Source organism: Amblyraja radiata, chromosome 5 (genome assembly GCF_010909765.2).
Source record: "Amblyraja radiata isolate CabotCenter1 chromosome 5, sAmbRad1.1.pri, whole genome shotgun sequence".
In the NCBI taxonomy this organism is placed as follows: Eukaryota; Metazoa; Chordata; class Chondrichthyes; order Rajiformes; family Rajidae; genus Amblyraja; species Amblyraja radiata.
Window position 1 is genome coordinate 57,357,786 of NC_045960.1, and position 20,778 is coordinate 57,378,563.

General features: G+C 42.8%; 1 protein-coding gene across 1 annotated transcript in view; it reads right to left on the reverse strand.

Moving 5' to 3' along the window:
- Positions 1-16,293, reverse strand: part of tnfrsf21 (TNF receptor superfamily member 21) — a 57,134-nt gene extending 40,841 nt beyond the window's left edge. Inside the window, exons 1-3 of the mRNA XM_033021293.1 lie at positions 15,790-16,293; positions 4,302-4,947; positions 1,061-1,492 (exon numbers count right to left, since the gene is read on the reverse strand). Coding sequence (XP_032877184.1) covers positions 1,061-1,492; positions 4,302-4,947; positions 15,790-15,873 — 1,162 coding nt within the window. The 5' untranslated portion in view covers positions 15,874-16,293. The remainder of the gene's footprint in view (positions 1-1,060; positions 1,493-4,301; positions 4,948-15,789) is intronic.
- Between the last annotated feature and the right edge of the window lie 4,485 nt (positions 16,294-20,778).

Here is a 20,778-nt window from a genome sequence, read left to right on the forward strand (position 1 = left end):
TTTAGAAATGGTTGAATCCAGCACCAAGAAGCAATACCACCTTATTGGGACATTTAATTGAAGGTAGATTTAAAATGCAACATATTGCACAACCTAAACTGCCCAAGAAAGTGTTATTCTATTGCATGGCAAGGTCACAGGTGGGTGGGCATATGATGGTGACTGTGACATGGCTTAGAATTGGATAGGGTTGGGCACTTAAGATTCACAGGGGCAGAATGTTCCTAAGAGGGAATGATGGAAAGTGTGGAGACATTTCTAAAATATATTCATTCAGGAGAACTTCCATAATTATTATGTTTTCACAGTGACTAGGAAGGAGGTACTTTTGGTAGCAATGCTGGGAATGAGGAGAGTCAAGTGGAAGAAGTGCCTACACAAGAACAATTGACTAAAAGCAATTAAACACCATTTAAAAAAAGCAATCAACAGAACTAAATTGGGAATTAATCTGCATTTGATCAAGCAAGAGAGGGTGCAGAAAAAAAATTCACAACCAAGTTAATGGAACTGGAATAATGAGACAGTTTGGTTTCAAAATGACGTGGATCAACTTCAATTTGTCTATTGCCACAAGTTAATAGCAGATGCCATTTCAATGGCTCACCACTCTGTTGTGAACCATCTGGATAACAGGAATGCATGTCAGGCTGCTACTCACTGACTGCAGATCGGCGCTCAACTGATAATCAAACTCTGAGACCTTCCAGGTGAGAAAAGGTTCATGCACACCTCCTCTAATCTCATCCACTGCATTATCAAGACCAAGCATAGGCCTGATAACTATTTTACTGAACACTGGCAAGGCCTACTGGAGCTCCTGGTTGCTAACCATTTTAATCCCCCTTTGCATTCTGACCCCTTTCCTTGGACTCCCTCATTCCAAGCATGAATCTACAAGCAAACTGAAAGAACAGCACTTCATTTTCTGCTTGGGTAGCTTGCAATCCAACGATATGAACACTGAATTCACCAATCTCAAGTAAATCCCTTCCCGAAACCCCCTTTTCCCACTGCCACCCCCATCTAGTGCACACTTTACATATCTTTGCCTGCTTACCTTGGCCATTGGAATAATATATCCATTTCTCTTTATTTGGGGTCGAGGAAATTGGCTTCTTGAGGCCGGCTTTCTCGACAATGCTGCTGGGGTCTTGTTTGGGGCCCTTCTTCAGCATGTGAGAGCTTTTCTTGATGCTACAGACCACCGTCACCACCAGCACCAACAGTAGAAGAAGGACAATCATCCAAGGTAGATGTTCATTGATGTCAAAGTGCTTGTGTGCGCTTGGTCTTGGTGGGCCTTTCCTGCGAGGTCTGGAATCAGTATCTTTGCTTGAGATTTCTATCACCGGCAGAAAATTCATTGCAGCTGAAATAGCAGTATTTGGGCGCAAGTGGGGAGAATGCCAAAGGTTTGCTCCTTTGGTGACTCCACTGTTTGGATGTGTTGTTGCTGTTGTAGCAGTGGTGCTTGATTGGTCATGAATACCTGAAAAACATGTAAGAAATTGTTTCCTTTACCTCTCAGAGAAAGAGAGGATAAAATCTAATTAGTCCAAAAAATGTCTTTAATATTCCACAACTACACTTTATATGAAAATATAGGCAGCACCTTAGCAACTGGTGTAGGAAAGAACTGCAGATGCTGGTTTTAAATCGAAGGTCTCGACCTGAAACATCAACCATTCCTTCTCTCCAGAGATGCTGCCTGTCCCGCTGAGTTACTCCAGCATTTTGTGTCTATCTTAGCAACTGGACTAAATTACAGGGATTGAATGGATCTCCATTGCATAGAACATTTTGTACCCAAGCAACACAGGAGTACAGAACATCCTTCCAAGAAAAAAAAATGTAGGTCATACGGTCATGTGATAGGAGCAGAATTATTCCATTCAGCCCATCAAGTCTACTCTGCCATTCAATCATGGCTGACCCATCTCTCCCTCTTAACCCCATTCTCCTGCATTCTTTCCATAACCCCCCCCCCCCCCCTCCCAGACACCTGTACTAATCAAGAATCTATATATCTCTGCCTTAAAAATATCAATTGACATCGACTCAGGCTTCTGTGGCAAAGAATTCCACGGATTCACCACCCTCTGACTAAAGACATTCCTCCTCACCTCTTTCCTAAAGGAACGGCCTTTAATTCTGAAGCGATGACCTCTAGTCCTAGACTCTCACACTAGTGGAAACATCCTCTCCACATCCACTCTATCCAAGCCTTTCACTATACAGTATGTTTCAATGATGTCCCCTTCATTCTTCTAAACTCCAGCGAGTACAGACCCAGTGCCGTCAAACGCTCATCATATGTTAACCCACTCAATCCTGGGATCATTCTTGTAAACTGGACCTTATCTGAGACCAGCACATCCTTCCTTAGATATGGTGCCCACATACTCTAAATGCAGCCTGACCATGCACCTTTTCGACCCTCAGCATTACATCCCTGTTTTTGTATTCTAGCCGTCTTGACATAAATACGAGCATTGCGTTTGCCTTCCAGATCACTGATTTGACTTGCAGATGAACGTTTTGGGAATCCGGCACCAGCACTCCCAATTATGCTAAGCAAATCTATGATGCCTGTTCATGTTCTGAATCAAAGCATCATAAAGCACAGAAGCAGGCCCATCACCACCATCTGTGCTATACCACAAAAAGAAAGCCATCCAATTTTCTCTCTCTCAACCTGGCACAAGGGAGGAAATCAAAGAACCTTAGGGGAACACCCCCCCCCCCCCACACACTACAACCCAACCCCGACCATGACACTAGTCATAGGTAGCTCAACTAAGTTAGCACCTAAGGCAGGGATTGAACCAGGGTCTCTGGGAGCTCCAAGGAAACAGATCACGGCTGCATTTTCCATTGGTCAAGTATGGAAAAATAATCCAGGTTGGAAGCCTATATTATGTTTATTGTATAACATTTGGCCAAGTGGAAAACGTCCAATTTTAGATGGGACGAAAGCCGACAAACCTTCTTGCAAGAAAAAAACTGTGCCATAAAAAAGTAAATTTACATCTAATATATTTTGCAAAATTTAGTGAACAGGTTTCTAACTGTATATTTCCAAAAACCTGATAAATGTTCCATCAACAACCTCAGATCAATCTATCAAAAAACAAAAACTTGCCTTTGGATAAAATTTGCTTTATAATTTGTTACTGCGTGCACTTCAATTATTACATGTAAAAGCTCATTTTAGATTTCTCCTAATACCTTAGCAGAATTATTCAAAGAGAAATAGGTCCAAATGAAATTCTACTGGGATTTCAATTAAATAACTAAAATTCCCCAACACATTAACCACCATGTTAAAATTACACATCAAACCAATTACAGGTCCACTACCGATTTTCTGGCAAAAGGTGGTCCGGCCTCCTAATTAATCTGGACAAAATCTTGCCCCCCTCTCCCGAAAATGTGGCGCCTAGGGCGGGTGAGCCAATCGATCTCGACCTCATTGGGACTTTGGCATCATTCGGTGGGTCGAATTTCCCGCCTACAGCCAGGGCTCGACCTCTGACCTGGCAATCTATTCGCATAGCAGACTTTCACAACCAATTTTGTGCGCACGACCTCTATTGGTCTGGCAAAATGGATAATCCAGAAAGGCTCTGGAAGCAAGGGTGGCGAGAAAAAAGTCGGTGGTGGACCTTGCCTTTAACATGATTTTGATATTCTTCAAGTGATTACATAATATAGTGCAGAAATAGACATCAAAGCAGGATACTCAAATATTTTGAGGAATGTTCTAATTGGTGGAGAGTGGCAGAGGTGCAAAGGAAACATTTTCTGGACCCCCACACTCAAGTACTGCAGTTGACACTGGGTCAAAGGTAGTTAGGAAGAATAAGAGAAAGTTATGAGATTGCAATGCTGCATGAGGCTACAATGGGAAGTGGTTAAATCATGGAGCATTTATAAAAAGGAAATGAAAGGTTCAAATTCTATGCCGATGTTGATCAGTGAGTCAATGTAGTTTAGAGATTGATCATATTGATGATTGAACAGAGTGGAACTTTACAAATGGGCAGAGAAAATCAAACTAGCAGCTGCGGATTTAAGGTGGCAGCAGACCTAGAAAAAATGAATGATTATATCGAGGCAAAAAGTAGAAAGGACAAATGTTGTAGTTGTTAGGGGTCAGAAGCAGAGTTCAGATACAAAATATGTTTATCATGATATGCAACTGCATTACAAAATTTTGATTTGCTCAAGCACAACTTGTCCATTCTGCAATAACTAGAGCTATTCTAGGCTATCTGTTCAAAAATGCTAATAGTTACCTGGTAGATTGGAGGCATCAGGTAAAACTGCATTGTTGTCATGTGTTGACTCTGTGCTTGGCGAGTTGGTAGCTATACTCAGAATTGTGCTTGGTAAGCCACAGATGTTGTCCTTTACTTGGTTTCCTGGTTTTATTATCACCAGTGCCTGATCTGAACAATTGGTGAAAGCCTTGCACCTTGAACTAGAAGGCACTTCGGAAAAAGTGCCACGAGGACATGGTTTGCACTTGGCATCTTCCGTCTCACTTCCCTTCTTTCTGACACGCCAACCAATGGCGCAAACTGTGTAGGCCACACACGATTTATTAGAGAGAAAGGTACCAGGCGGACAGGTGCATTCACGGTTAGAAAAGGCAGTGCAGGGGAACTTCTCCAACATTGGGGTCACACAGGGCATGCAGGTGTGACAATGTACAATGCCATTTTCATGTTTGGTGAAAGTTCCATCTCTACAAGGTGTGCACTCTCGCAATGATGTTGGCGTGCAATGTTGAGACACGTGGGTTCCTGCAGGGCACTTATTACAATAAATTTGCTTCCCTGTTGCACGGTCGATGTGGGAATATGTACCGGGATGGGTTAAAGCAGCTTTTGAAGTTGGTTCTACTTGAGCTGTAATGTCACCAAGTAACACAAACAGCAGCTGAAACAAAAAACAAACAAACCCGTCAGACACATTTCAAAATACAGTACTTATTTATTTTGATACAAAATAAATGTTGCACATAAATAAACCACTATCAAAAATAACAAATATTAATGTCATATACCCCAATATATTTGTAAAACTCAAATGTTGAATCATTCTCTGTATTGTTATATTACAAGCAACCCATTTCAAGAACTTATGTTTTTGAGCCAGCACCGCCATTCAATATGATCATGGCTGATCATACAAAATTAGTACCCTGTTCCAGCTTTTTCCCCCATATCCCTCGATTCCATTATCCCTAAGAGCTAGATCTAACTCGCTTGAAAACATCCAGTGAATTGGCCTCCACTGCCTTTTGCGGCAGAGAATTCCACACTCACAACTCTCTGGGTGAAAAAGTTTATCCTCATCCTAGTCCTAAATGGCCTACCCCTCATTCTTAAATTGGTTCTGTACTCCCCCAAAATTGGAAACATTTTTCCTGCATTTTGCCTGTCCAATCCCTTAAGAATTTTATATGTTTCTACAAGATCCCCTCTCATCCTAAATTCCAGTGAATACAAGCCCAGTCGACCCATTCTTTCATTATATGTCAGTCCCGCCGTCCCAGGAATTAACCTGGTGAACCTACGCTGCACTCCCTCAATAGCAAGAATGTCCTTCCTCAAATTAAGAGACCAAAACTGCACACAATACTCCAGGTATGGCCTAACCAGGGCCCTGTACAACTGCAGTGAACCTCCTTGCTCCTCTACTCAAATCCTCTCGCTATGAAGGCCAACATGCCATTAGCTTTCTTCACTGCCTGCTGTACCTGCATGCTTACTTTCAGGGACTGATGTACAAGGATAGCCAGGTCTCATTGTACCTCCCCTTTCCCTAATCCGACACCATTCAGATAATCACAAAAAACTGGAGTAACTCAGCGGTACAGGCAGCAAATCTGGAGGGAAAGAATGGGTGACGTTTTGGGTCGAGAACCTTCTTCAGACTGAAACGTCATCCATTCCTTCTCTCCAGAAATGCTGCCTGTCCCGCTGCATTACTCCAGCCTTGTGTCTATCTTCGATTTAAACCCTTCCTACACCAGATTACATTCAGATAATAATCTGCCTTCCTGTTCTTGCCATCAAAGTGGATAATGTCATTTATCCACATTATACTGCATCTGCACACTCACCCAACCTTTCCAAGTCACCCTGCCACCTCACAGTATCCTCCTCGCAGCTGGCACTGCCACCCAGGTTTGTGTTATCCTTTCATGTAAATAAAGTGTAATGTAGAACAAGATGTCCGAGCCTCAATTTAGTGCAGAAAATTAGAACTCAGACTAAAGAAAGTTTGCATTGAGAAGGAACAAATGTTATGCTAACATTAAGTAGATTGTTCTTGCGAGTGGGATTGAAGTACGTTGCTGGGCCTGAATGCAAACATTTCTATTCTTTTGTTTAGCAATGCTCTGACTGTCCTGAGAAGTCAGTAGTGAATCTGTTCCATTCCAAAATATAACCATCCTCCCACCTCTATCGCCATAAAGAAAAGTTTCAGAAAACGCTAGTGGAATATCATAGTCCTACTCCGCACAACAGAACCCAACTACTACTTTGGTATAAAATATGGAAGCTTGAATAATCTACAAAACTGAAGCCAGCACTTGGTTAGAAAAGTAAGAGTGGAGCAGTGGAATATCAACTGCATTAAACCCTTGATACCACAGCTCTTGATACAGTTTAATCTTCACCCAGGAGTGACATTTGCATACGATGTTCAACAAAACACCAACTCATTCAATGTTGAAACAAAACTTCAAAAAGCACTTCAACATTTCTTGATGATCCTCCACAGCTCGACAGATCATCCTCAATCGTCTGACACACCGCACTGAGTTTATTTAGTTATTCTTGCTTATGTTTGTCTTGGTGATTGAGACTGCAAGTTATTTCAATTAATTGCCCAGTGGGAGAGTCTAGGACCAGAGGTCAGAGCCTCAGAATTGAAGGATGTCCCTTTAGGAAGATGAGAAACTTCTTTAGTCAGAGGGTGGTGAATCTGTGGAATTCATTGCCACAGAAGGCTATGGAGGCCAAACCAATTGGAACGGTCTCAACCCGAAACTTCACCCATTCCTTCTATCCAGAGATGCTGCCTGTCCTGTTGATTTACTCCAGCATTTTGTGTCTATCTTCAGTGTAAACCAGCATCTGCAGTTCCTTCCCTCGCAGATATTTTTTAAGGTAGAGATAAATAGATTCTTGATAAGTGAGAGCGTCAGTGGTTATGGGGAGAAAGCAAGAGAATGGAGTTAAGAGGGAGAGATAGATCTTCTAAGATTGAATGGTGGAGTAGACTTGATGGGCCGAATGACCTAATTATGCTTCTATCACTTATGACCTTACTCTTTCATCGTGATTCAATGCAATGATACTTTATTGTCACCTGTACCTAGGTAGAGTGAAATTCTATGTTTTTGCATACAATCCGGTAAATGCACACAGAAGACTTCACCTATAGGGTACACAAAGAATCACCACATTTCTGGTGCCGACAAGGTTTCAAAAGTTCTTAGTACAGTCTTCCCTTCTCGCAGTGGTGGACCAGGCTTGATGCCACACCTGTTGGGTCCCTGTTAACTCAGTGCCATTGAACATGCATAAAATTATGGAATCCAGCATGCATTTCTATTTCTATTAACAAAGTTTCAACTGTGAACGTGGGAAATTTATGATTACTCAAAAATCTAAAAGGGACCTGTTATCTCTTTAGAAAATGGAAATCGTTTGAAAATTGGCTGGAATGACAAAATAGCATAGTTAAACATGGGACCTCTCTCTCAAATTATGTATAGTTCATTGCATGGAGCAATTAAAATGAATATTCTAATCTCTCATCGGATGAAATGTACAAAGTTAGGTGGTTCCCTGAACAGTCAAACAAACAGAATTTTAAAAAAATCAAATTTTCAATTATATATTTGTTAAAGTGCATTAGTCACATCAGAATTCTATCTCAACCCAATTATAATTAATTCCTCTCTGAACTTTTAAATCTGAATATAAATATATCACAAAGACTGTTAGCTTAACAGGATAAAAATATTTTATTTACCAATCTGCTTTTGAAAAGTTGGCTAAATATGCAGCCCAATAACTTTAAAAAAATACATCACATGTTAATGTTGTATGCTTGACCTCTTGGGATAAAGACCTTTCCTCAAGTTAATACTAAATAATGCATGACATTGAATATGAAGTCTACTTCATCTGGAAATATACTGATATTCCAATTTCCTGTGGCATATATTCTGTTATTGGGATATTCACTATCTACCAAATCCTCACCAGCACTGCATACACCAAAGACTGTGGGACCAGACAACAACCCAGTAATAATAATAATAATACATTTTATTTATGGGCGCCTTTCAAGAGTCTCAAGGACACCTTACAAAAATTTAGCAGGTAGAGGAAAAACATGTAAGGGGAATGAAATAAATAGTAGAGACATGACTAGTACACAAAGTAAAGACAGAATTCAATACAAAACACAATATGAGGCAATTAATGCACAGATGAAAAGGGAGGGGGACGTGGGGCTAAGGATAGGCAGAGGTGAAGAGATGGGTCTTGAGGCGGGACTGGAAGATGGTGAGGGACACGGAATTGCGGATCAGTTGGGGGAGGGAGTTCCAGAGCCTGGGAGCTGCCCTGGAGAAGGCTCTGTCCCCAAAACTGCGGAGGTTGGACTTGTGGATGGAGAGGAGACCGGCTGATGTGGATCTGAGGGACCGTGAGGGTTGGTAGGGGGAGAGGAGGTCAGTGAGATATGGGGGGGGGCCAGATGGTGGAGGGCTTTGTAGGTGAGGATCAGGATTTTGTAGTTGATCCGGTGGGAGATGGGAAGCCAGTGAAGTTGTTTGAGGACTGGAGTGATGTGATGTGCCAGGATTTGGTGTGGGTGATGAGTCGGGCGGCTGCGTTCTGGACCAGTTGGAGTCGGTTGATGTAGGTGGAGCTGATGCCAAGGAGAAGTGAGTTGCAGTAGTCCAGTCGGGAGGAGATGAAGGCATGGATGAGTCTTACAGCAGCGGGAGGTGTGAGAGAGTGTCTGAGTTTGGTGATGTTGCGGAGATGAAAGAAGGAGGTTTTAATGACATGGCGGATGTGAGGCTCAAGGGAGAGGGTGGAATCAAAGATCACGCCAACGTTGCGGGCCTGGGGAGACAGTGGTGTCGTCGATGGTGAGAGTGGGGTTATTGATTTTGCTGAGTGTGGCTTTGGAGCCTATGAGGAGGAATTCTGTCTTATCGCTGTTGAGTTTGAGGAAATTATGTTGCATCCAGGTTTTTATAGCTGACAAACAGGAGTTGATATGGGAGAGGGGGGGGTTGTGGGGGAATTTGGTGCTGAGGTAGATCTGGGTGTCGTCAGCGTAACAGTGGAAGTCCAGGTTGAAGTGGCGGAGTATCTGACCAAGGGGGAGGATGTAGATGATGAAGAGGAGGGGGCCGAGTACGGAGCCTTGGGGAACGCCTTGAGTGACTGTGGCTGTAGCAGAGGTATGGTTGTGGAGAGAGATGAAGTGGGATCTGTTGGAAAGGTAGGAACAGAGCCAGCTGAGTGCAGAGCCTTCAATGCCGAGGTCTTTGAGTCTGGTGAGCAGGATGTTATGGTTCACTGTATCGAAGGCTGCGCTCAGGTCGAGGAGGATGAGGATGTTGAGGGAACTGGTGTCAGCAGAGGTGAGGAGGTCGTTGAGGACTTTGAGGAGAGCAGTTTCTGTGCTATGGAGGGGGCGAAAGCCAGATTGGAGGGGTTCAAGTAGGTTATACGCAAGGAGGTGGGAATGAAGTTGCGACGCAACGATACGCTCCAGGGTTTTTGAAAGAAAGGGGAGGTTTGAGATTGGGCGGTAGTTAATGAGAGAGGAGGGATCAACACCAGGTTTCTTTAAGATTGGTGTAACAGCAGCAGTTTTGAAAGCGGAGGGGACAATTCCTTGGGACAATGAGGAGTTGAAGAGATTAGTGAGGTAGGGGCAGAGAACGGGGAGGCAGGACTTCAGCAGGGGAGTGGGGAGAGGGTCGAGGGAGCAGGTAGTGGGTTTGGAAGAGCTGATGAGTTTGGAGATTTCAATAGGGGTGACCAGGTCAAACTGGGAGAGGAAGCAGTGTGGAGGAGGGGTAAGGAGGTCAGTGGAGATGTTGAAAGGAGGGGCCTTTCGTAGTAATGCTACGAAAGAACTGTGCTCCAGAATTAACCCCAACTGTAATGGAACAGTGAATGCCCAGGGCAGTATTCATCACTTTTCAACGGGACACATGACAAAAAAAAACTTTTTGCTCGAGTTAGTCCAGTCTAAGTCAAAGAGTTGAAAGCATTACCCATGGTCTAGCAAGTAGAATCCACTCTTTAAAACTCAGCTAATGAGACCCAGATGAGTTGACTCGAGATGTCATGACAATCTTAGCCTAAAGAGCTGTAATTCAGGTGATTCAAGGGTGACTTGGTATTACAGCAGAATTTAACCAAATGTGAAAATGGAACTCTGGTAAAACTGAAGCCAAATGAGAAACAGGCTCATGGCTGGCGTTAATTTACAAAGAAGCCATTGCTATAAATAGTCAATCACCCTGCCCCAGGACTCTTTAGCACGAACCATACCGCATTTCCTTGATCATGCATTTCCTGCTTGGATCTGTGGTCTTCACACCTTACCCTTCCATATCTCCAGCTTCCCTCTCCCCTGACAGTCTGGAAAAGGGTCTCGACCCAAAACATCACCAATTCCTTCTCTCCAGAGATCTGTCTGTTCTGCTGAGTTACTCCAGTAATGCGTGTCTATCTACACTGTACTCAATGTCTTCTGATACTTCATCAATGATTTTCCATCATATACGTAGAATTCAGAATGCTCACTTTACATTCATTTTCATTCACAACATATGAACTGGTTCACATATAAATGAAGCCTCAATAATATGGCACAGGTTGACTGCCTATCATGATGTTTATGAAGTCTGTTTAAAACCTGTCCAAAAATTTGGAAAATATCAAAGTAAAAGTATGAAATTATAAATGTAAAATCTGATAATACATTAACAAAATCTTTTTGCACCATTTAATGGGAAAGTAGGGCAAAGATAATTTCAGTTATTTTCACGATTAAAAAATATAAAATTAGTTCTCATTCTAAGAACTAAAGCAAAAGTACAAAAAGGTACACACCCTAAAGGAATATAAATGTAAATAACAAAATTGACATTTTAAAATGTCTAATTTCTTCATTCTAATCACAGAAATAAAAATTATGGACAAAACTGTGAGGTTAAAACAAATTCACAAACAATGTTTTTGTTTGCACAAAGCAACAAAAGATAGATAAATGTTTGGACGTGAAAAAAATAACAATCATAATTAAAAAATGGATCATGATACAGCAAGGCGTAAAGAGTTAACTGCTAATCTGCAGCAACCAACATGCTGTTCTAACAGCTGAGATCAAGCATAATTAATGTATCAACCAAGATAAATTGACTCAGCAGTACAGCAAAGCTCTCAAGTTGTTTCAGTGATAAACATGTTACAAGTGAAGAGCCATGTTTCCGATTGTTAAATACTTACAGATTATTCTATGAAGGATTCAAAGCAGAGGTCTGTACCCATGAATTTACATTTGAAACCTGAATGTGCAATAATGTGAAAGGCCATTTGGTCAGAGGTAAATAAAGTCCTTGTGTTAATAAGCAAAGACATCTGTCTTCTGTTTTGCAAACTATGTCATGTAATTGCAAATATCATTTGACCCAATTCGCTGTTTAGAGATAGAGTGGAAACAGTCCCTTCGACCCACTGAGTCCACGCCTACCATCAATTACTCATACACTAGTTCTATGTCATCCCACTTCTCGATTTCTACACATTACGGGCAATTTACAGAAGCCAACTAACCCTCAAATCGGCAAGTCTTTGGAACGGGGAAGGAAATCAATGTGGTCACAGGAAGAACGCACAAACTGTACCCGTCATCCGAATTGAGTCGTTGTGTGGTCCTATTTCGTAGATATACACAGTGCAATATTCAACCTCAGTGATAGCTTGCATCCCTCGCATTGAACCGATCAACTCATAATTACAATATTTGAACATTTGGGATGCCCTGTTCATATATTTAATTTAAAGCAAGAATAGGAGTAGTTGCTTCACAATAATAATTTATGGCATAGCAAATAGAACCCCCACAAAACACAAATTCCTCAACATGACATAATCCATACTGTGTTAACAGATTGGGGTCTAGTCTCCTGAATGCCCAAACAACATGTTGCAAAGAGGAGGATCTGGCATCAGATCCATCAAAACTGGGAGGCTAGTTAATAATTCTTAAATGTATCTGAGGCTTAAAGTAGAATTGTAGTGTTCAAAAAGGAACTGAAGAGGCACTTGAAGGAAAAACATTTGTAGGACCACCGGAAAGCAAGAGAGTGGGAGTAGCCCTTGCACAAATGGGCCAGACTCAACAGGCTGCTGGTACAAAACCAGATGAATTTCAAACCTAAATCTTGGTTTGTGAAAGTTGTGAAACACCAAGAAAGATGACACGTGCCCGCCTTTTGTTCAAGAAGTTTTAAGATACAAATGAAAAATAAGTGATTCAGGCTTAAATTTCAATGCACATTAAATGAATTATGTTCTACTCCACCTGCCACAGATGTTCCCAGTGTTTCCAGCAATTTACTCAAATTCATTAAAACTAAAAATGGATTTTATATTCACATTCCTTTATTTTGCCTTCTTCAGGGAACAGGGAACAAGAAAAAACAAGCACTCGTCCACAAAGCCGCTCACTTGATTAATATCAAGAAAGGCTCTTGGAATAAAATATTAGGTTTAGTTGATCCAAACAACTGCCACCAGAACAAGAGTTCTGACATAATTATAAACAAGTTGAATGTCCAGCTCACTGGTAACATGGTTACAATATTGCACTTTCAATAAACAGGACCCAAGTTTATTCATTCAAAATACAAATAATGTGAAATTGAAAATTCACGGCTGCATGCAGAGGAATAAAATAAATCTTATTCATTTAACATGATCATTCAGGAGGTGAAAATAGTAAATGCGGCAAAGAGAATATATTGATTATGAGTTAAGACAATCCAGCGGAGTGGAAATAAAGAACAAATTGGATTAAAACTTTCAGGATATTAAAAGGAGAGATTTTGCAGATGAAATACGATTTCCCCCTCCCCTCAAGGAAAAAGTTGAAAATGGAAAAGTAAGCACGAGTGGTTGACCAAACCCAGATTCTGCCAATTGGAAAATGGAACACATCATGAAAATATCAGTGGGAATGAAGTTGGCTCGTTTGTGAGTGCCAAAATGAGTGTATAGCACAATATACACTAATATATTAGGAACTAATAAAAGCAAGTTACAATAAACAAGGGATTTTTGTGGCTAGTAGAAAATAGAGCAAATGTTAGATGTAATTTAAAATGAGATGGTTAATCTATCTGAAACTTAAATTGGTCTTCAGTGGCATTATATCCATTCATTTCTATTTTATCAGCAAAAAGGATGACTAAAATAGAGATTCAATGACTTTGGATTCATTAAAACACTTCCAATGTGAAAAAAGTGCCAATACAAAGTCTTGAATTAGAATGTTGCAGATTAGGTAATGGTGGTTAAATTAAGGGATGCAATTTGAGAAACAGCAAGAAGCAAAATTGTATAAACAAAGGGCTGTAGCTTTGCATTGGAATTAGTGACGCAAATAGAATATGCCAAATTATAACATGTCAGGTAATTACTGGAATTAAAGAACCCAGAACAGAGCAATGAGAACAAAACGAGAAGATGGGTTTAAGGCCTTCGCTCCATAAATGCTGCTGCACCCGCTGAGTTTCCCCAGCAATTGTGTGTACCTTTAAGGCAGAGGCATGTGGAACTGCAGATGCTGGAAACCTGTGCAAAACAGTGCTGGAATAACTCAGAGAGTTGGGCAGCACCTCGACTCAGGATAGACAACTTCGGTAGATACCAGCATCTGCAGTTTCTTTCTACACATCTCGAGTCATGACCTACTCAGCCAAACGCTGTACTGTACACTATTTTTTGTAAATGGGAAGTGAATAAAGGACAGTGAATTAACCACCCAAGAATAAGGATTCTCACCAGAATGCAGATGATTCATTGAATCAAGCTACATTCCATTTTCAAGGTAGGTGATTAAATGTGTTCACAGCTTGAAGCTAACAATACTAAAGAAAATATGTTTGGTGTAATTCTACCATGCATCCAGATTGAAGATTTCAACTAAAGCAGCAAGACTTAAATTAGTTGTGTAAGAAGGAACTGCAGATGCTAGTTTAAACCGAAGATAGACACAAAAAGCTGGAGTAACTCAGCAGGATAGGCATCATCTCTGGAGAGAAGGAATGGGTGACTTTTTGGGTCGAGATGGTTTTCATGCTTTCATCTCAACATAAATAGAAAAATCCTCCCCAAAACAGTCTGTGCATTTTGATCGTTTAAAGTAAAATCTGGAATCCTCTACAGCTTTTAAATATTGAAATAAAAAGTTTTATGAATATTCAAATCTTTTAAAAAAATAATTGTGGAATAGCTGTCGAAGGACACGCTCACATCAGTAATTAGCTGCAATAATTTGCAAAAACAAATACTTGACCTAGTTTTCAGAACACTCTGTGGCCTTGGGATTACTAAGGTTGAGCTGACTTCACTCCTCCAGTTTTGGCCAAAATCATTCATTACATCGTCAGCCTTGCTTCCATATATTAAGGCGACAAGCTATGGATTTCCTTCCCCAGCCCACCTTCTTTCATAAAAAATGCTTTAAATCAGCATTCATGGTCATGCTTAGTCACTTCCGCTAGTTTGCCTATAATTCATTGAAATTGGGTTCTAATGTTTCTTTGAAGCGTCCTAGTATTGTACTAAAGCATAAGTACTATGAAGGTAGACACAAATTGCTGGAGAAACTCAGCAGGTGAGGCAACATCCATGGAGAAGGAATTGGCGACGTTTCGGGTCAAGGCCCTTCTTCAGACTGATGTCAGGGGAGGGGGTAGGACAAAGAAAGAATGTGGGGTGTAAACTACCCAAGCAAAATATGAGGTGCTGTTCCTCCAATTTGCGCTGGGCCTCACTCTGACAACGGAGGAGGTCCAGGACAGAAATGTCAGATTGGGAATGGGAGGGGGAGTTGAAGTGCTTGGCCACTGGGAGATCAGCTTGGTTAAGACTGAGCGGAGGTATTCAACTAAACGATTGCCGAGCCTGCGCTTGGTCTCGCCGACGTAGAGAAGTTGACACCTGGAACAGCGGATGCAGTAGATGTAGGTTGGAGGAGGTGCAAGTGAACCTCTGCTCTTGTGCTCTTGCATTCTGCCACATCTCGCCATGGAACGACTTTTTTAAAAAAAAGTTAACATGGAAAAAAATCGTAAAGGAATTTGTAGGGTTATCCTGAAATTGTTTATAATCTCTATTTTCTAAATCAACATAAATTATAAAATGTCAAGAAATCCATTGTAGGTATATGAATTGCATACACGTAATACTATCTAGGTGGAACTAGAGTGCCATGCTTTGCAACGGGCAATTAACATGCATCTAACGCCCTGCCGCCACACACAGTAATAATGTTCAATGAAACAGTATCTCCAACTATTCTATTTTTTATTATCTGAAAAAACCGGAGGTTTCAATATTTATCGTTGACAATTTATTGAGAGTATAGCAAGGTTTCTGGGAAACGGGTTGCCTCCCTTTGATAGAAGCCGGTGATAATAAGCATCGCTCTTACCGTCAGGATGCTCCAATTCATCGTCGCTGCGGACCAAGCTACGAGCGAGGGAAGAAAGCACCACAACAAACGAAAAGCTCCCATATTAACTGGCAGGGCTAGGCGATGAAGAGTTTGCTGGTGGCCACTGCTGGAGATGCCAGGCGTCCATTGCTCGCACACTGGTTCATTTCACCGTGTTTTTTGAAGCGAGCTGCATCACTCCGCATTGTGCCACTGCCCTGCTCGACGCACCCCTACTGCGCTAGAATCGGCAACGACCCCCCCATACGGATCGCCGCCGATTCGCTTCTTTTACTGGTACCTGCAGCTCCACCGCTGCAGAGACCTCGCGGCCGCTTTCACCAAGTCGACGGGCTTCAAATAGTAAGGGAGAAGCGACTGGTCGTCTATGTCGGCTGCATTAATTCCCATAGCTCCAGCTTTCTTGCTTTGTTCCTTGCACGGCGAGCTCCGGCTGATACTGAGAGCGAGTCAACAAGCGCTCGCTTGTCGCAGTGAAGGAAGGGGTGGAGCGCCGGCTCCCAACGTCACCCTTGCAATCTCCGAGCTACATCCCACGTCCAATCGCAAACTGCAGCCCGCCCGGCACAAACCGATGCCAGCGCCTAGCAACAGAGAGAGACCGGCTACAGAGACACACAGGCAGACAGAAAAAAGAGAGAGAAAAATAACAGGAAGTGTTTTTCAGCTAAATTGCAAATTCTTGAGCGGTCCACGTCTTGCGGTTTCGCTCACACGAGAGAGCTCGAGTTTCAGCTACTGCCTAATACATGATTCAATTTGTACCGTGAAGATGCTGAGAGAAAAAAAGTAAAGGACTTGGGGAGTAAAACAGACACGAAGGCAGGTATTCCATGGGAAAACTGTCCATGATTCCATTATATGTGAAATAGGACCCTTCATTCCCTGCAGCTTATTCCTCAGTCAACAACGTCGTGGCGGATCTACTGTGATCTAATAACCAGGATTTAGAAAGAGACACAGCATTGGAAACATGGCTGCTCTGCTTATCTTCTTACATTAAACGGTTCGAGCAGATTGATGGGCAGTAAAGGTGACTGCACGGCTGAAACATGAAGGACAAAAGAAAAGTGACTTGGAGACCTGTTAGCCTGATATCAATGTTCAGGACACATCCTTGAGATTTTATCAATTAACTTCCTTTCCCATTTCCAATATTGATCCCGTCCCATTTCACCTCCACTACCCATTCTTGCATCTGGCTGTTGTCAGCTTTCTCCACGACCAGGGAGCAGAAACGCAAAATAATGAAACCACAGTACATATTCCTCTTGGGTAGTTTATAAACAAGTGGTTTGAACATTGGATTTTCTAGTTTTTAGGTAACTCACTCCTCTGTGCTTCTTTCTCTCTTTATCCATCCACATCTCTCAACCCTATTTCCCCCCCAAAATCCTGCAGTACCCCCACACCCGGTTTTGTTCCCCTTTCTACATCTGGGTCAGTTGCCTATCACCCATACAACTAAGTTTCCTTTCCTATTCCATCTCCCAAATGGTTCTGTCATCCCCAAATACCCTAGTCTGATTCCACTTTGTATCTTCCTCGTGGAAGGTAAGGCCCTTGGTACTTACCAGCCCATTGTCCATTGCCTGACACCGTTACTGACTCCCTCCATCCTCCTCTCTGGTTCCCGGTTTTCGAGGGCGAGCCGGAGATGAGCCTCAGACCTCCAGGCAGGTTCCCGGTTCTGTGTCAGGCCCCTTCCTTTCACCTGACTATCTACCCTCTACACTTTCAGTCCTGATAAAGGATCGCAATCCAAATCATTGACCTTATATAGATACTGCCTGTCCTGCTAATTTCCTCCTAAGTTTTGCTTTTAGATTCTTGAGATTGATCAGTTTTCCGGATCATTAACCTCTCCAGCAGTATTTCCTTAATAATTGAGGTTGTGGGTAGCAGGAATAAGCTGCCAGGTGAGGTCGTTGATGCAGATACTATAACAGTATTTAAAAGGTACATGCATAGGAAACGTTTAGAAGGATATGGGCAAAGCGTGGGCAAATGGACCTTGCTGAGATGGGACATCTTGGTTGGAATAGACAGGATGAGCCAAAAGACCTCTGTATGAATCTATGACAAGTGCTTTGATTTCATGAATTCAGTGATTCGAGTTGTTATTTCTCTATTTGTTTCAGAACTGGCCAATTCTGCTGTAGGCTATCCATTTGAAATACAGACACAGTTTTGTACTCTCCACTACTCAATATGTTTGATATTCCCACCACTAATTTCCCAACTTTCATATGTCCCCTTTGTCATCTCTTAATTGTCCTGTTTACATAAGCAACTAGATGGCTTCATCAATGGCTTCATCATAATCAGTCCCTTTCTCATTATACCGTCCATTGCCCCACAATCTATCTGCAATTCAAAGCTGATATTTTCTGCTCCTTTCCAGTTCGTCCGAAGGGCCTTCAACCTGAATCATTCTCCAATTCCCTTTCCACAGCTGCTGCTAGACTCGCTGAGTGCCTTTAACACTTTTCATTTTTATTTTGAAAGAGCATCTGCAGTTTTTTTAAGCATGGATGATGGTCTATCAACTCTACATCTGGCTCAGTGGAAAAACAATCCAGCTAATCCCACTAGTCCTCACCCTTCCCCAGAGGCCTGCAAATTCTTTCCTTTTAGCTACATATACAGCTGCCCTTTTAGCACTGCAATGACATCTGTCTTCACTATTCCCAAGCTCATTCCACAACAACACAACATTCCATCCCCTCACAAATCCTTGCATTGGAAGCAATGTTCCTTATGCTCCTCATTTCTTTGTCAATTGCCTATGTTTTATGTTTGGTAGATGTACCAATGGGAAGATTTTATCTCACAACTTTAATTATCTTAAATAACTCTATCAGGTCACCCATGCAATTGAAGTGGCTGATGAATTTGCAGAAGGCTCCTGGCCCAAAACATCACCTGTCCGTTCCCTCCACAGATGCTGCCTGATCCGTCGAGTTACTCTAGCACTTTGTATTTTACTCAAGATTCCAGCATCTGTAGTTCGTTATGACCCTTTGCAACTTCATCTGTTTCAAGGAAAACAACCACAGCTTCAAGGTATGCATCCATTCAAAGTGGAAACAGGCCCTTCACTCAAACTCATCCCTGCCGACCAAGATGCCCATCTATGCTAGTCTCATTTGCCTGCATATCCACATCCTTCTAAACCTTTCCTATACATGAACATGTCCAACTGGCTTAGTACCTGCTGTTATAGTACCTGCCTCATTTACCTCCTATGGCAGCTTATTTCATGTAGCCAGCACCCTATGTGAAATAGTTGTTCCTCAGGTTCCTGTTCAATCTTGCCCCTCTCACTTTAAGTATATGTTCACTGGTTCTTGACTCCCCTACCCTGGCTAATAGACTACATTCCCCCTATCAATCCCCCTCATGATTATATATACTTTTCCAGTCTATTCAGCTAACTACTCTCTGAAGAACGGTCTTGACCTAAAATGTCACATCCATGTTATCCAGGGATGATGCCTGCCTGCTGAGTTACTCCAGCACTCTGGGTCTTTTTCAAATAACTACAGTCCCTCTGGGGGCAATATAACCTTTTCCCTGTCGGGTCTCCGTTGCCGTTGGGGCCTACCGCCGTGGAGCGGCCTCGAAACGGAGCGACCTGGGGGCTGAAGTCACGGAGCTGTGGAGCTGTGGAGCTGTGGAGCTACGGACCAACGGACCTACCTCCGTGGAGCTGGCCAGCTTCGGAGCGTGGAGAGCTGCGGCGGCGAGCTGCTGCAACCCGACTCAGGTGGATGGTGACACCGGGAGCTCGCGGGTCCCTGCTGGGAGACCGCTTTGCGGGGCACCGACAACGGCGACTTCTCCCGCCAGAATTGCGGGGTTGAGAGTGACCTGGAGTGGGGCCTTACAACGCCCGGCGCGGCTGTAAATTGCCGCAGACTTGCTAGCGCCCGCCGGGGCTCCAACATCAAGACCCGGGGCAGGGCCCTACATCGCCCGGCGTGGCTTTGAGTGGCCGCGGACTTGCTAGCGCCCGCCGGGGGCTTTGACCTCGACTTCGGGAGAGGAATGGAGAGCAGGGGAGAGACAAGTTTTGCCTTCCATCACAGTGAGGAGGACTCACGTGGGGTTCAAATGACAAATAAAAGGTATTGTATTGTAGAAAGAAACAAAGGTAATTAATACATTATTAGAAGGTGGTGCAACAGTAGAGTTGCAGCCTTACAGCGCCATAGACCCGGGTTCGATCCTGACTACTCGTGCTGTCTGTATGGAGTTTGTATGTTCTCCCCATGACCATGTGGGTTTTCCCTGTGTGCTCCAATTTCCTCCCATACTCCAAAGACGTACACGTTTATAGGTTAATTGGCTTTGTTAAAAAGTGTAAATTGTTCCTAGTGTGTATGATAGTGTTAGGGTACACGGATCACTGGCACGGACTTGGTGGGCCAAAGGGCCTGTTTCTGTGCTGTATCTCTAAACTAAACTAAACTGGGAAAAGGTAGAAAGGCAAATTTTCATTTGTGGAGAAACGGCAGGAACAAAGGGAACGTCTGTGACATATTTGATACCATGAGATATCAAGTGATACAAAATGGGGATCAGCTGAAATGTGGTGAAGATGTGATAATGGCAGCTAATCTGTAAGGAGGATGTGCACACATCAGAGATGAATGAGGACATAGGAGGGAGTGAACAAAACAATGTTGGAACAACGAGGTGAGAAAACAGCGATTGCTGGAAATGTGGGATTGTCACCTTGTTGTGGTGGAGAAGCTTGTGTGGACCTGAGATCCTGAGAGCGATGCCATCTGGAGCTATGCTCCTGGTAGGCCCACCCATGGCGGTAAGGTCGAGGGGGAGGTCTCTGACAAAGAGCAATCCAACCAAGACCTCAACAGTTGAACAGGCGGAGGATGATGGCTGATCTGCTGAACTCAGAACTGCTGTAGCTTTGGGAGCAGCAGCAGCAGCAGCAGGAGA